At 34.2% G+C, this 17,669-nt stretch overlaps 2 protein-coding genes across 44 annotated transcripts in view; both read right to left on the bottom strand.

Moving 5' to 3' along the window:
* The window catches only part of LOC103998075 (uncharacterized), a 23,917-nt gene extending 18,947 nt beyond the window's left edge, over window positions 1-4,970 (bottom strand). For 38 of the 43 annotated variants that reach the window (XM_065167915.1, XM_065167912.1, XM_065167921.1 and 35 more), the window contains exons 1-2: window positions 2,610-2,936; window positions 301-459 (exon numbers count right to left, since the gene is read on the bottom strand). In XM_065167915.1, the coding sequence (XP_065023987.1) occupies window positions 301-459; window positions 2,610-2,936 (486 nt within the window). The other 5 variants (XM_065167945.1, XM_065167916.1, XM_065167914.1 and 2 more) reach the window with 5 other exon arrangements.
* A 6,608-nt stretch (window positions 4,971-11,578) lies between these two features.
* LOC135649307 (beta-glucosidase 22-like) lies at window positions 11,579-15,819 on the bottom strand. The gene is made up of 13 exons (XM_065167542.1): window positions 15,583-15,819; window positions 15,145-15,208; window positions 14,836-14,894; window positions 14,409-14,484; window positions 14,257-14,328; window positions 13,445-13,532; window positions 13,087-13,345; window positions 12,883-12,998; window positions 12,596-12,816; window positions 12,482-12,510; window positions 12,287-12,389; window positions 12,102-12,192; window positions 11,579-12,022 (listed from the first exon to the last, which is right to left on the bottom strand). The coding sequence occupies exons 1-13, from the start codon at window positions 15,715-15,717 to the stop codon at window positions 11,791-11,793; spliced, it is 1,545 nt and encodes a 514-aa protein (XP_065023614.1). The 5' UTR covers window positions 15,718-15,819; the 3' UTR covers window positions 11,579-11,790.
* Between the last annotated feature and the right edge of the window lie 1,850 nt (window positions 15,820-17,669).

Below are 17,669 nucleotides of genomic sequence, written 5' to 3'. Positions count from 1 at the left end.
TTAAGTATGACTTGAATGGATTTAACAAAACCAAAAGGAGAACATGCAGAGATGAAAATGATAACTACATCTAATTTGTGCTTTAAAATCTTTCCTAAATTGTCATCAACTATTTTTTAGCAGAAATACAACATATGTAGAACATAAGGTCTCATATCCAAATAAGACAAGTTGCACAATTTTAAAGACTGATAGATTCTACACAAATAAGGGCTTTCCACGAATATATTACTGCAGAAGTTTTATACTGTCTTGAATTCCTTAATATAATAATAAAAATTAAATGTACTATTATCTTACCTGAAAAGGACAAGGCAACAGGGCTCCAAACAAATCCTCTTTCACGTCTGATGCGTTGACACTGTATAAAGGATTTTTTAGTCCACGGGAAGCAAGATACTCCTCTGTTTCTTTACGTAAACCATAACCTTTGTATACACTGACAGGAGGACCACACACCTAAATAATTAAGTTCATCAAATGAAATTAAATTGCTAATATGAGGATTGATCGTAAACATCTTTATAAATAGTAGAGCAGCCTATAAGCAAGATGAATATATATAAAGGAACTTATGTGTTTAAAATAAAACTCATCATTTCACCATTTTGAAATAACAAACATCATAACATGGACCGTTACAGTAACCAGGCTTTTATACATTCAAATAGCAATAAGAAAGCTTTCATTATTCCACTTATTATAGCAACAAGGCATGATGTTAAATATTTGATGATACGCCAGATAAAATAGCAGAATCAGAAACCATTACCAGAACCAATGTTCATCAACTTGAACCAAGATAGATTAGTGTCGCTCGACAGATTAAAATACCACTTCTACTCAATGGTTCTTGATGTTTGATAACACTTACGAATTGTGCTAGCCAAGGTTTGCAATACCAACCCATACCACTCAATACAGGCGATACGTATCAGTCCGACAAGAGACCAATATATGGACCGCCCTCTATCGAGTGATACAAGGTATGTACCAGATGGTAACGATCGAAATCCAACCGTTACCGACCTGTACCGGGCGATAACAATCGAAATTTGACCGTTACCGACCTATACTGAACGATAACGATCGGATTTCGATCATTCCCGATCAAGGGCTGAGATCGCCCTATTTCGAACGGTCAAATTGACCGTTTGAACCATAGGAACGGATTTTTAAACCCTTTCCTCCCCCTCTTTCAACTCATATCACTCTCTCAATCTCTTCAACTCTCTCAAATGCATTCTAACTCATATCTAACAATTCAAATCATTCTTTGTAGATAATTCAATATTAACGAAAGGACAGTTCAGAATGTACAACAAAGTTACTTCTCAAAATCCAAAAAAGATGTATCACTATCCTTTCATAATTTAGATTATTTTCGTCAAAATTATACTAAAATTATATTTATTTCTAACTTAAAAATCCTAATCTACCTTTTTTATTTTTCAGGTTATTTTTGGAACTATTTTTTATTTTTTTTTTAATGTACCATCGATACGCCTTGGTACGTACCATACCAACCATTGATCGGTACATCAATACAAATCAATATTGCAAATCTCAGTGCAGCAATGGTTCTAAAATATTTTGTTGCCAACCATTGAATTAATTTGTGAAAAGTGGAAACAAATAGTCCTTGCAACAACTTCTGAATGTGACAGATTAAGCTCTTGTCTCATCAAAGGCACAAATTTGAAGATGAAACTGTCATACACAGTATTATCACATATGTATTCTCAGCTTGCATATTTAACATGACATATCCAGTTTAATGTGCATAGAATTCACTAACAGATCAAACAACCAATGCAATTGCAATATTACATAAAATATGAGAATTCTTTAATAATATAAAATCGAAATGAAATTTTCATTTAACTACTGAAGACATAATTTGAGCTTGGCTACAACACACGAGCTTATTAGATGCAAAGAGTTTTTAGATTACTAATGAAGGGGAGAAAGTTGAACAGGATAAAACTAACAGCTCTGACACTGCAAATGATGGGAGAACAGTAAGTACAACATGGACTTCAACAATCCTGAGGGTATGATGTTGAGGAAGCAACCAGGACAAAGGGTTTAAGAAAATGGTAAAATAAACAAGAGTTTTTCTATAAGCTTCCACTAAAAATGAAGCATCAGTACATTTCTCCATCAGAGTAGAGAAAGTCGATTTCCTTAATTTTTTTAACCCCGATTTTCTCAAGTTTTAGTGGCAATATTAAATAAAAATTCAATTTTATCTATGAGCAGAAATAAACTTAGGTTGCCTCTATATAAGAGAACAAACAGCTAAAAATAATGGGATTTACTCGTCTATGGTGAATGGAACTTAAAATCACAACTATAAACCATCTGCACCCCTGTTTTTAGTTTAGTTTAGTTTAGATGCTAAGTAATTCAGCAGGCATAGAGGTTCTCCAAAAGACCAACCAGTCAATTTCATCAGAGGACTTGTAAAGCATAAAATTTCTTGTATAAGATCATGTCTGAATGTATGTCAAAATGAAAATTTTAGTCATAATATGGCTTGTTAGTTAATAAATTAAACTGGAGAAGTAACATAATGTCAATCAGAAGTAATTATAAATATGACATACCGACACGCTAACTTGAGCTTGACAATCACTTAAACTTTTGTAGATACCAACAATGTCCCCTTTCCGAACAACATAAAATGCATTACTTTCTTCCACCATTGATGGCTGGGAATCTTCCATTGGCAACGGACGAGTCCGCGAGCGGTGAGTAGAAAAGCAATGAAAATGAAATCCCGTCAAGACAAAATCCAGCTTACAAACTTTAGAGCTACCACGTGAAAATCCTCTCCACGATGTACTACTAAAGCCAGATAAGGAACTCCACATCATGCAATGACTATTTTGTGGAAAAAGAGCTGCGGAAAATATGTAGGGAATGCAGTTCATCAGAGACTTTCTTACCATTAAGTTCATACGTGGGAATTCTGTAAATGGGACAACATGCTTAGCTTAGAAAAAATAAAGATGCATACCATAGTTGTTCTGAGCAATAAAGACCATATGTAAGATATGACAATTTGTAAAACTTTACTCGTTTGCAAACCATGTCTGGTATTATTGTCATATGACAATTTGTAAAACTTTACTTGTGTGCAAACCATGTCTGGTATCATTTTCATATGAGAAACAAGGATTACAAAAAATATATCAGTTTACAAGTTCATTTACAATGGAGAAGTCATCATCAACAAACAAAGTAATAATTGATTAATGGTGACTGAGCATGAGAGAGACAGAAAGAGCTACTTTTCTTGAGACTAATAGGAACCATTCAAAAACAAAATTAGTCAAATTGAGAGCTAAGGGTTCAAAACATTAGTTCGATGGTGGTGTAGTAGGCCCACTTACTAAAGGTTGAGAATTCCTGACCTTGTCCGATAAATTTTCCACCTAAGATCTTTCTAAAACAATAGTCTGATAGTGATGTACCAAACCTCCTTACCCAAGGTTTCAAATTCAAAAGCTCGACATACTTATCAAGATTGAGGATTCAAAACTTCATCAAATAAATTTTGTCGAAGATAGCAACTAAATATGCTGGTAAAGGCTTTGAAAACCGATAACAAGATCTTGGGATCCTATCTTGTCCACACCACTAATGCTTTGCCAAAAAGAAAAGGTCAAGTTCCACGGAGTTTCTGTTATCCTTGATTACAGATTGTAAATAGTCTCCAGTGACCAGCCTTAGAAATTGCAATGACCAAAAAGATAAAACGATAAAGGATAAATCATGGTTGTCAAACTTGCTATCCTAACTAGGATCATAAAGCAAACACAAACTCAAATCATGAGATTCGTATACAAAATTAATTTATAATATATTCATATATTTCTACAAATTTATAAATAATTTCTTTGTTAATATTTGTAATTTGCATATGTTCTTAAGTTAATAATTGTATTTTCATTAAATTATCAATTTAGAGATTGTATTTATGCAAGAGAGTGCTTAACAAATCCTAGCGAATGACAAATCATTGGATGAAAGAAAATTCTCTTTTTCACTTCCATAGACCTTAAAATTAATAGGAATTTCGGATTGGAATTAGCAGCTTCTGCTGAAGATGAACGTCTACATTGGTCTCCAAACAACCTTTTAGAATTAAAATAGTTATAGCTTTACCAGATGTATTTAAAAAAAATTGTACTTAGAAGAAAATAATTTCAGGTGTTGAGCAATCCATTGAGGAGGAAATCCTTCAGTTTACTCTGCATGTGTTCTTCGAATTCCTTTGTCCCTCAATGACATGTCTTTAGGAACTCTAGAAAAAGAAAACAAGAAGAAGAAATGTAGGTTAAGTACTTTGTCTTTTTTCTTTAACCTTCGGCAAAATTTTGCTTCTTGTGTTTTTGCATTAAAAAAAAAGTCCCGTCGTACAATACAGTTCTTATTTTAGTCCTTAAACGTATGCTTCTGATTCGCCCTTCCGTGAGAGAATAAAATGAGCTCATGTAAAGAAAACTCGCAGCATAGAGCACTTGCATCTTCAATCTCAGAGCTCATATAGCCATTCTTACGGGCAAAAATTTAGATGGTGACAACAGCTATTACGTGTCCTATTGTTATAATCATAAACAGCATATAAAGACCGCAATTAATTAGTCGTTTAGGAGGGAGAGCATAGGAGTGGGGAGAAAGAGGAAATGACAGGAAAGGGAAGGACAAGAGAGAACAGGAGCCGGAAGGATATAGGAGGAGAGGAGAAGGGATGCGAGCGGAGCAGAAGAAAGGGGAGGAAAGTAAGAAGAGAGAACACGAGAGAGGATGAGAGGAGAAAAGTGTACCGGACAAATGTAGCATACCCTGCGATAGCGGAAGAGAAGAGGTGGCGGCCTCGGGCACCAACAGAGAGGAGCCAGCGAAGTCCGCAGCGGCGGCGACACCAACATCGGCTAGGGCTTTGCTTCGTCTTCTAAAACCCCCCTATATATAGACACGTATATATATATTTGAGAAACCCTTAAAGAAAGTCTAGATTTCTATTAGTGATTTAATGATATTAGAACTCGAAAGATAAAAGATTGGATTTAACGATTCGAAAATTGATAGCTAAAATATCGATCATGGTTTACAGATAAAAAGCTTCATTAAAACAATATAAATTGAGCCCTTATCTTCAAGATCATAATATTAATACATCGAAGACCATAAAATCGCATGTTCCACGAATACAAACTTTTGAAGTAATGATATATTTATTTGGTCTTGACAAAATATGTTACATTCATTAGCTTAGAACACATTGTATGCAATGAAAACAATGTGAGTTATGTCATATTATTGACAAAGAGCAAATCATGGTAAATTTGAAACAAGGTTCAAAATCATGATTTTATAAACCGAGGATGGGAAACAAAGTAAATTGCAATTCCACTAATAATCGTAACAAAATTTAAATTTAACTTATTAAAATATGTTTCGACATTTTCAAGAAAATTCTTAAAACACATTACATATTCATGCTCGACTAATTTAAGAAATTGCTAAACAAAGCATAAAACTCATCGGAATAAATATTTAGAAAAATAAAATAAAATAATTTAACCCGATAATATTGCTAATCCCTATAAAAATAAAAATAAAATATATTTATTTATTTACTATTCACAATTCTTTAGTTATCGATTATACCTTTATTCTCACAATTCCTTATTTCATCCATAATCTTAGTTGTCTCACTATCCACCACCCCATTATTCATGGGGACTCATCGTTGTTCGATTTTGGAACCGAAACCATTGGTTCTTGGTTCCAGTTCGAGCAATTTTGGTTTTAGTCAAAACCATTAATATTTTTTTTTAATTTAAAATAATTTAAAACATGGAAACTTATTAATTTTATTTTTTTTAAATTGAAACATTGAAAATTGATTAAAAAAGAGTAAAATTATAAAATTTTAATCAAACTAAATAACTCTATCAAAGTAGCTTTGAACCTAAGTAAATATTTAACCACTATATCATTTTTTATTTTTATTTTTTTTTATTTTTATTTTTTACTATATTTAACTGATTTGAAATTAAATTAATCGAAACTGATTTTTCATAATTAGGAATTGGAACCAAATCATTCAGGGTCGATTGTGATTTTATTTGAAACTAGTGAATGTTGAAAACATATAACAAAGAAGAGGATTAAAATATTATAGAAATAAATAATCAAGAATTTTATAGAAAATATAGTTAGGCTTGAAATGTGTATAAAAACTTTCTTAAAAATGATATTTACATCATCTTCTCAACAAGATTGCTATAGGTTTGATGCAAATAGTTTTAGTGGATATTTAGTGGATATAATAATCCTTTAAAATCTGTATTAAGCAAACAATAATGAATCTTCACATAGCAATTAGAAAATGTCTAGTTCAATTATGAAAGAGATATTTTTTAATTTAATCTCAAATACTTATTTATAGATATTTTCACAAAAGACTGAAAAATAATTACACAAGAAATCACTTATCAAATAAATATTTTGAAAAGAAATCTCTTTTTTTATTTGAATAATTTATAATAATCCCTCACTTATTCAAATTTAAAATTTTTTTCAAGTGATTAAATAATATTTAGAAATAAAATAATATATCTTTTGATTTGAATATTATCGTATCACAAAGTGAAATAGAAATCTCAAATAGTATAAAAGTTTTGAATTTGTTATTCCTAACGATTACACCGGTCATACCAAACACATAAATATAGTATCATTGCATTCTTCATAAATTCTCACTCAATCCTAATATGACCTTAGGTGCATCCAAGTTCATGAACTTTTATGAGAGAAACTTCAACTCTCAATCGAAGCAGCACTACTTCTAAATTCATGTAGGTGAAGTTCTTATAGTATCAGTCACTCTTTGAGATATTGATTGAACTTCATTAAGAGTATAATTAACTTAACATTCATTCGGTGACAACCAGCACTTTAACATCTTTAGATGAGACTCATAAAATATTTCAAAGTACTGAACCATTTCATATGTTAATGACTTGTTCTTACAATTTAAACTCTTCATTACTCATTTCATAATGCTGAGTATGATTGCTATCATTAGTGGATCTTTTATTCAAAGAGTTTTAGCCCCAACCATTTTGATTTTAATCTTACAACTTATCTGGTAAATGGTTTGGTGATCAGATTAGCTAAATTCTCACTTGTTTTCATAAATATGAGTGAAATAATCCTACTCTTGATTAATTTTCTCACATAATCATGCCTAAGAGTTATGTGTCTTGACTTTCCATTATATATTTCACTATACGCACGAGATAAAGAGGCTTGATTATCACGAAGTATAGAAATTGAATTCAGAAGTTAATGGAATTTCTAATAGAAAGTCACTCAAGCATTCAGCCTCATTTCCTACTTTTAACCTAAAGCAAAAAATTCTGATTTTATAATTGAGTGAGTTATATACGTTTGTTTCTTACTATTTTAGGAAACAGCGTCACCTCCCAAGGTGAATACCCAACCAATAGTGGATTTATTATTTTCAAAACTTAATATCCAACTTACGTCAGTATATCCTTCTAAAATAGTAAGAAATTTTGAGTATTATATGTCATAATCTTTAATTTGTTTAAGGTATCCAAGAACTCTTTCAATAACCTTCCAATGCTTTACATTTGGATTGCTAGTAAATCTACTTAATTTACTAAATGCAAATGTTATATGAGGTCTTGTGCATTATATTACATATATAAGATTTCTTAAAGCACTAAATATTCTAATTGAGTAATTGTTCTTTCAATATTCTTGACTAATTTGATACTTTGCGGACATAGTACTGGGCTGCTAGATTTTTATGAACATTGCATTTTTGGAAAGTAGAAAAGAGTCAGCTTCAATTCTCCGACAGTTCACAAAATGAAAGGTACTCTTAACTATATTCATTCAGACCTTTTGGGTCCAACTCATGTTCAGTCTAAGGGTGGTGCCAGGTATATATTGACTTTCATTGACGATTATTTCAGAAAAGTTTGGGTTTATTTTCTTAAGCATAAAAATGATGTTTTTCTAACCTTTAAATAATGGAAGGCTTTGATTGAGAAGCAAACAGGTAAACAGATTAAGTGGCTTCGAACAGATAATGACATAAAATTTTGTGAATGTGACTTTTATGAATTCTGCAAAAATGAAGGAATCGTTCGGCATCGTACTGTTAGGATGACGCCTCAACAAAATGGTGTGTCCGAACATATGAACATAACACTCTTGGAGAGGGCAAGGTGTATGATCTCAAATGCAGGGTTGACAAATGACTTTTGGGCGAGGCAATTAATATGGTCTGTTACATTGTCAACCGCGCTCCGTCTGCAGCACTTAACTTTAAAACTCCAGAGGAAGTTGGGTCAGGTACTCCTGCTAATTACTCTAATTTAAAATTTTTTGGGTGTCCAACATACATACATATAAATGAAGGAAAATTAGAGCCTCGAGCTAAAAAATACATTTTCCTTGGGTATGCTTCTAGGGTGAAAGAATACAGATTATGGTGTTCTGATCTCAAATCCCCAAAATTTGTAATCAGTACATATATTACTTTTGATGAATTATCTATATTATCTTCTAAAGAGGAATCTACTAGTTGTACAAATGATAGTGCGCAGAAGTAGGTGGAGCTTGAAATTGGTAGTTTAGATTCTTTTCAGTCGAACTGTTCCACTCAAAGAATGCCAATAGATGGTCCCAAGTCTACTGACACAGATGATCCAAAGGAAGAGCAATATTTCATAGCCAAGGATAGACCACGGAGAAATATTCGACCACCACAAAGATACGTAAATTTGGTTGCATGTGCTTTGTCTGTTGCAGAAGAAACAAGTGAAGTTGGTGAGCCTACTTCCTACTCAGATACAGTTTCTTGTGATAATTCCACTAAGTGGTTGATTGCGATGAATGAAGAAATAAAATCTCTCCATCAGAATAGAACTTGGGATCTTGTGAAGCCATCTTCGGGTAAGAAAATTGTTGGATGCAAATGAGATACCATTGCTGAGGGAAAGGTCATTATTCAGAAAATTCATACGAAGGACAATCCAACTGATATGCTTACGAAGCCTCTTCTGGTTTACAAGTTTAAGTAGTGCTTGGACTTGGTTGGTGTTCATTATTGGTGATTGCCCGTTGGGGCTTTTATAAAGAAGGTGGAGCAAGTTTTGTTGAGACATGCCAAGGTGGAGATTTGTTAGTTTGGCAAGTCTCATAGTCCCACATCGGGAAAACCAGGCTTGTTATCTCCTATTGGAACTATAAATAAGGGCTTGGGCTTTGAAGTCAGATGCACCACAAGAAAAACCTAAGTGTTTGCTTTGGGTTTAAGTTCATACTCAGTTAAATAGTTTGGGCTTATAGTTTAGGTTTTTTCTTGTTTAGTATTTTCGGGTGTTTTATGGCCTAGGAACATCTTCTTAAGGCATTTGTAATAGTCTCTTTTATAGTAGTGATTTGCTCCTTTTTGTCTGTGGATGTGGATGTAGGTCAAGGTTAATTGATCGAACCACGTAAATCTGGTGTTCTTGTCGCTTTTATCTTTTCTCTTTATTGTCTTTGTTGGGTTGCCAAAATTACCCTTTGGTAAATTTCCTGGGGCTAGCTCTAACAGTATTAACTTGCCCAAGATCTTTTATCTTAAATATTAAAGATAAAAACCTTTTTGATTCTACAATGCCTTTTATGTTGTTACTCACTATTAGTATATTATCAACATAAAGATAAACTATCATCGTATAGTCATCACAAGTTTTGAGATAAACATATTTATCTATAATATTATGAATAAATACATTAGAAAGAATTATTGTATCAAATTTTTCATGTCAGGAGCCTGCTTTAAATCATACAATAACTTAATAAGTTTATACATTTTATGTTCATTTCCCGGTAGAACAAAACCTTTGGGTTGTTCCATATATACCTCGTCATCGAGGTCGTCATTTAGAAATATCATTGTAATATCAATTTGATATACATAAAGATCAAAATTTGATGCTAAAGCAAAAAATAATTATAATAGATGTGATCATAGCCATTAGAGCATATGTGTCAAAATAATTTATTCCTTTCTTTTGTCGAAATCCTTTAGTAACTAACCTTAGTTTAAATGTTTAGAGTGCACTATTTATATGATACTTCATACAAAATATCTATTTACAACTAATAAATTTAGAGGCAAAAGATAAATCGATAAGTTCTCGGTTTAACATAATAGAATCCATCTCATTATTAATAACATCTTTTCAAAAAGTAGCATCATGAAACGCCATAGCTTCTTTAAATATTTTATGATCATCTTCCACTTATAAAATAAGAGAAATTATTTTTAAGACTCTCTCGTTAGTTTCTTCAATAAGGTAAAATGAAACACTTTGAAAATCAATCTCATCCTATCTTAAATATTTTTACTTTTACGAGTGCTTCTCCTTAATTCATGAGATTGCTCTCCAACCTCTTGTGAACTTGATTGATATCCAATCAAATGAATATTAGGTTACTCACCAACCCTTTGAGATATCTTCATTGGTAACTCTTCACTAGTTGGAGAATGAATATTATTACTTGAAGTCATTAAGTGTTCAAATAACTCCACATCTCAAGATTCTATTATGATATTAAACTTCAAATTAAGAAGTTTATAAGCTTTGCTATTTGAGACAAAGCCTATAAATGTATATTTGATTCCTCTAAGTCCCAACTATATCCTTTGAGGATCATTATTTTTACAATATGCAAAACACCCCCACACTTTAAAATAACCAATATTAAGTTATCTTCCTTTCTATAAGAGTTACGGAGAGATCTTATTCTTTTTAGAGGAAATTCTATTTAAAATATGACATATAGCCAATAAAGTTTATCCCCATAAATTATTAGATAATTTAGTATGCAACAATAAAGCATTAATCATCTCTACATAAGTTTTATTTTTTTCTTTTTGCTAATCCATTTACTCAAGGTGTTCTAGGTGTTGAACATTCATGAATTATGTCATGTTGTTCATAAAATAAGTTAAATTCATTAGGAAAATATTCTCATCCTCTATCACTTCTTAAAATTTTAATATTCTTCCCGATTTTCAACTTCTGCTTTTTAATACCTTAAAAATATTAAAAATATCATTTTTATATTTCAATAAGTAAAAATATGTGAACCTAGACATATCATCTATAAAAGTAATGAAATATATATTGTCTCATCTTATTAATATATTATTTAATATATATATATATAAGAATATATTAAATCTAACAAATTAGCATACCTTTCAATACTTTTGAATATTTCTTCATCATATTTGATTTAACATAAATTTCATATTTATTATGATCATCAAAATGATAATATGGTAGTGGGGCGAGCGTGAGGGAAAGGAGGTCACTAAGGCGCCACCCCCACCCCTCTCCGTCCCATCGTCCCCATCATCAACCTCTACAAAGGGGCAACGGTGAAGGTAGGGTCAGAGGTGGACGCACCAACGTTGACGAACCATTGTGATCACATTTATTTGAGCCAATCTTATACATCCACCTAAGCACGATAACGTTGACCCACCCAGGATCAACCTCCTTTATTATAGCATCACATCTTAATGCCATGGATGCAGCTCATCCTAGTAGTAACAGCTCAAATAGCAGAAAACTAGTGAAGACCGAAGGAAACATGATGCATCTTCACTCTCATTGGCTCGACTTAAACGTATGTCTTTGTCTTTATCTAAAGCAACATGATAACAGTCTCGAGTCACTGTTGAGAACGAGATCTTTCATGCAGTCCCATCCTGTTTATATTCGTGCCAGTCTTCTTCTTCTTCAGGAAGTCGGAGTACCAAAGTGCAGAAAGCTTAGGTTGTCTTCTAAGGTTTTCGTCTTTGAAATCGACATAGTATAGCCCAAATCGTGATTGAAACCCAGCCAAGAACTCGAAGACATCTAAAAATGACCACACGTAGTATCCCTTCACATTGGCTCCCTCCCTACATGACGAGAGAGATTTATGAAGATGTCTCACTTTCTTACTCTTACGTACATGAAGTGGATGATCGGGCTAAATACCTAATACCATCGAGCATGCTGCTAATGAAGGCACTCAAGTAGTTCACCCTCTCGACGTCGTAGATTGTGTCATTTGTTCCATATCCATAACCTGCATGCATCAACATTCAAACGAGACGATCAAACATTTCACACCGTGTAATGCGGTTCTGAGTGTGGAGTCATTATGGTGAAGCAGCACTGACCATTTTCTTCGATATAAACTGGAGGATTTCCATAGGCATCTCTGATATACTCCAACATATGTTGCAGGCCATCAGGATCGATGGGTACGTCAGCAGGGATTAACTGGCTCAGATATACACCACACATATAGGTTAGCCAACTCAAGCTGTATTCAGAAACTGATCATATTAAAAGAACTGGTCTTATTAGTTTACCTGACCGCTCGGTGTGTCGTTCTTTGAAACTGCAAGCATGAAGATGGCAACAATCCATTAGGAGGGCAATCAATGAACTGCTTTCATGTGAACTAAAGGAAGAAGAGGACTAACATGAGAATTTGGCAAAGAGATCTGCGTTGAAATCACGAGGTGCAGTCTTGGAAGCGTTGGAGTTGTCCTTGACCCAGATTGATTGATAATGATTTAGGCCAATGAAGTCGAACGAACCCTTTACTTGCTCGGATTGCTCCTCGGTGAAGGAAGGGAGCCTCGAGCGGACAATCTTCTTCATGATCTTTGGGTAGTCTCCGAAAACCAGGGGGCTAATGATCCTAAAATCAAACAGAGATTAGCATATGATTCTTGTGAACATGCAGTTGACTGCGAGCTGCACTTACCAGCCTATGAGGAAGTCCAATGATCTTTGGGTTGCTTGGAAATCTAATCTGGAGTTTGTCGATGGATAACACCAAAAAGAATACACATTCAATCCTATCCTCCCATTTTGTATGGCCTATAAGAAAAGATAGACTAAGTCTGCATTTCTGTGAGTGCATTGCTAGGTGAAAGGACATGATCCTGGAAAAGATGAACTGACTTACTTGATACTTTGTTCTATACAATGAGACGACAGAAGCGTGTGACAGTAAGAGGTTGTGAGTTGCAATGTATGGCTCGGTGGTGGAGTCACCGACGGTGCAATTGAGTAAGCCGAAAGGCTTAGAACATCTGTTTGGTGGAAAGACTCCATTGTCATATGACGCCATCCCTATTATGTTAGGCTCGACGATGGTGGTCCACTGAGACACCCTATCACCGAATTCTCTGAAGCATACGTCTGCAAATGCTGTGAAATCCTCCCTGGGTTGCATCTCCGAAGATCGATTAGTCTCGGATTAATTGAATCAAGCAAGCGGGTTTTGTATCGACGTGAATGAGAGAGAAAGGATGGTGGCTTACACAATTTTCTGGCTCAGCCATCCTCCATACTTGTCTTCAAGTGCTTGTGGAAGATCAAGATGATAGAGTGTCACATGTGGCTTTATTCCTGCGTCATCAAAAAAAGAAAAGGAAACAAAACAAGAAGATAAGCAAGAAATTGGTTTTTTTTTGTTAGCAAATATCAACGTTTGACTGAGAACATGTTGTCCAGCTCATATGTGGGCTTGGACAATTGGACCTTTGGAGCCCAAATTAATAATTAAGAGAGATAGGGTTTGGTAAAGTGTGTGTGCCAAGAGAGTACATAGTAAACATATGCGACGGCGTGCAGAGAAAAGTGGAGAGAGAAATAGAGAGAGAAAGTTAGGTTTTCGAGATTTCTATTTGACGATCGGTGGTTAAACGTTGTCAGTTTTGCCCAAATTTTATGTGGAGAATCCTTGTAGCAAACTCTACAATCCTAACGGTGTTGATCTGCAGTTTACCCTGTACTTTCTTGCTATATCCACTCTGTAAGACCTAGAATTCTCTTTTGAGGAGATTCATCCTATATGATGATATGCTAGAGCCAAGATCTATATTCTTGATGTTATTCTGATCCTCTAGTTATTCTCACGTTGGATTTTTCACGTTAAAAAGATTTGGTCTTACTGTGTGATTGATTATTTGCTCAATTATTTATGCTGTGCTGGTTGATATTTATATTTGGATATCAAGTTGGTATTTTGATGAGGAACCCATTTTGATACACAAAGAGGGAAAAAAATATTCTGCTTTAATAGAACAAACGACACACGCATATCTAATTCAGGAGTGGGAATTGAACTCACCATATTTCAATAGCTCATCAATGAGATTGTTGTAGTAAGCCAGACCTTTTGGATTAATGGCTCCTCTTCCATCTAAGGAACGAGAAATGACACATAAGAATCTAAATCTCGCCTTGGATTTTGGACATCTCAACAAGTTAGATCTGTCATACTTGGTATAAGCCTCGACCAGGAGATGGAGAATCTGTAGGAGTCGAGTCCTGTGTCAGCCATTAGCTTCACGTCTTCCTGCATGGTTAATTTTACAGCTAAGCTTGATTTCCGATGGTAATACTATAGCCATGTCTTATTGTATTGCTAAATAAAAGAAGTCGAAAGGAATTCGGGTGTACGTATATATATACATATGCATGTCCTCATCGATAGTGATGCAAGCCTTCTCTTTCTACTGCTGAACTCTTTTCTATGCCACAATAGGAATGCCAATAATCAAAGCAACACGGAAAACCCAACTAAACAACACTACAAAAGATGAGGACTCAGAAAAGCTGCTTACGATTTGTTTTTTTCTCTTGTTTCTTTTTATTTTTCTGTATGATGAACGAAGCTTTAATGAGAAAGAGAGGCAGACGGACAGACCTTATATTTGTGGTATTGATCGGAAGCCACATCTCCTGTGCTATTGTCCAGCATCCCCCCTGTCACATCCATCACCCAAAATGTAATGCTAGTGTTTCTTTTGTAGGTTAAACTCAGAGGAACTATCTTCTTCCTTTTTTTTTATTGAAAAATCTTGATTGTTTTAGGTGCAAATTACTTCGGCGACATAAACGTGCATAGAACAAAACGAGAAAACGAAAGAAGAAGAAGAAGAAGAAGAGGATTGCATCGTTTAATTAAAGCCAAGTCAAAAATGAGATTGACAGGAAGAATAGCTTGTTCTCTCACCTGCCTGAGTATATGTATCCCATAAACTTGGAGTCCTACCATCCTTAGCAGCGGCACCCTCCACCTGCACATAGATATATGCATCATGTAAGAGCACAAAGAAACTTGCACTAACTGCGAGGATCCCATGAATTCTCTCTTTTGTCTCAGCCAAGTCTAGCTAGTGAACACTGTTGCTAGTGAACACTGTTCCAGAGGAGATCCAGGCGCCGGCCTCGCGTGCCACCGATGCCGCCGCTGGTCTGCCGTCCGCAGCGCAGCCGGAGGCGCGCGAGGGTGGCGTTCCAGAGTTTTATATGAAATCCAATGCTAAAAATTAAAATATAGAGATAGGAATACCTCTTGTACTTCTTAATATAGAGATCGAAATATTAATTTAGGTAACTATATAATTACCCCTTGTAATTAAGCAGCAAGGCATCGACGAGAGTGAGTTACCTGGTAAGCCGAAGTTCCTGCTCCAAAGATGAAGCCTGGTGGGAAGTCGTCCCTGCTAAGTTTGGACTCGGTAGTCGGCAGAAGCAGCAGCAGCAGGAGGAGGGTCGTCAACAAGGCCAAGCTCTCCTTCCTCATCGATCTCTCTCTTCCTAGTCAGGGCTCAGCAGGTCTCTGTTGACAAAGCTGGGAATGGGAGGTGGGGGTGTCGCCTGCCACTATAAGGGATCACTGTGTGGGGCAACGGAAAAGAACAAGACGCTTGGTGACAGTCATACATCGATATCGTCACCATCCTTTTTGGATGGACGAACCATACATTCAACCAAGTGCAAGAATCCATTCTTCTACGGCCTTCGTTTGTCTGATTCATCTCTTTTAACTCGGGTTACGTGAATTGCAAAGATTGAGAGACGTGAACGACTTCTTCCCTGTGGAACATTAAAGAAAGTGTGTTTTCTTTTGCTTTCGACTTCTTCCCGACGAAAGATTAAAGAGGTGCAGCCAAAATGGACAGGGTGAGGAAAAAGGCAAGGAATGGACAACTTTGTCTGCTCTTTGAAAAAGCTAATTCGAGTTCTCTTAAGGCATTCTTTTCTTGTGTTTTGTGGACATTTTTTGTGGTTCAAATTCAACAAACCTATAATATATATATAGTTTTATGATTTTTATAATAAAATTAATTTAAATAATTAGAATTATATAATAAAAAATTAGATTAAGATAAATAGATGAGGATGAGGAGATTTATTGGGCTAATATTTGTTAGGCTAAAAAATACTCTGAATTAGAATTACTTCTTGTTCCTTCTACTATCTTATCCCTGAAGTAATATAAAAAGCCAACCAGCATGATATCATATCATCAGTAAAAGTATATCAATTAAAAAAGAAGTGGAGATTAATAGATAAAAAAAAATAGATATTGGAGTAAATATTTTTAATCAACTTTTTATCTTCGAAGGTGAAAATTATCCGTTTTGGACTATTAAAATGAGAACTCTATTTATTTTATAAAAAATATAAAATTTGGTAGAAAATAGTTTTATTAAGAATGATCTATAGAATCTCAATTTTCTTGAATATTAAAAATATCAAATGAATGAAAATATATAGAGAGACTTAAGAGCTTTCTATATGCTACAATAAATAATAGATGTTTTCTTACTCATATCAATATAATATTGAAGTATATTTGGAGATACAACTTATGATTTTTTTTTAAGAAAATCATCCATTTAAATATTTATCTACTAAAAAGTATAAGTTATATATTGTGATTTTGTATAATATAAATAAGAATTTGATAAGATAACATAAACATTGTTCACCTTAATTCGAGTTTAAAATCAAATCACTTGCAGAACTACCAATAGCGTTTAGTTCGGTAATGAAGAAGAGTCAAAAAGCATGGAAGAAATTTTCCCAGCGAGCGCAAGCAGTGAGGGAATCAACGACGGCGTGTTTAGCTCATTGACTTTAGGACGCAGGAGTAGTGTTGTATATACTATGAAAAGACTGTCGTATGGGGTCATATGAAGGGATCAATATAGTGTGTGGGTAAGGAATACTATTATGGATAAAGGAGTGTCTGCTTGGTTTCAGGAAGTTTGGAAGTACATGTAAAACGAGGAGTGGCACTGAGAAGGCTAAGTGGTTTAATGTCTCTATCAAAGAAAGGAAAGGAGTATCTCTTCCCAACCTTTGTAGCTCATTTAAATTAAGGTTTTTATTTGATTTTTAGATGTTGCATTGGGAAACTTTCTAGAATTGGATTGACTTTTTGGTAAGAGAGACTATCTAAAATTGATTGACTTTTTGGTAAGAGACAAAGATATTCATTATTTCCTAGTAAAAATTTAGTTTTTAGTTTTTCTAAAAAGATACTCATTTTTCTCAAACAACACCTCTAATTCGAAAAATATCTAAATTATTTTTCTCTTCTAGTTTTCCCACATCGTCAATGCCTTTATTGACTGTTATCCCTCCCCTCTATTCTTTTTTTATGTTGCTATTGCCTCTATCATCTGTCGCTTCAATTGTCTTCCCTCTTTACTCTCATCACGAGGTATTTTCATCGGTGGAGAGAGG

The sequence above is a fragment of the Musa acuminata genome, chromosome BXJ3-9 (genome assembly GCF_036884655.1).
Source record: "Musa acuminata AAA Group cultivar baxijiao chromosome BXJ3-9, Cavendish_Baxijiao_AAA, whole genome shotgun sequence".
NCBI classification, from domain to species: domain Eukaryota; kingdom Viridiplantae; phylum Streptophyta; class Magnoliopsida; order Zingiberales; family Musaceae; genus Musa; species Musa acuminata.
Note: the sequence above shows the minus strand (reverse complement) of the source record. Positions and strands in the feature narration are given on the sequence as shown.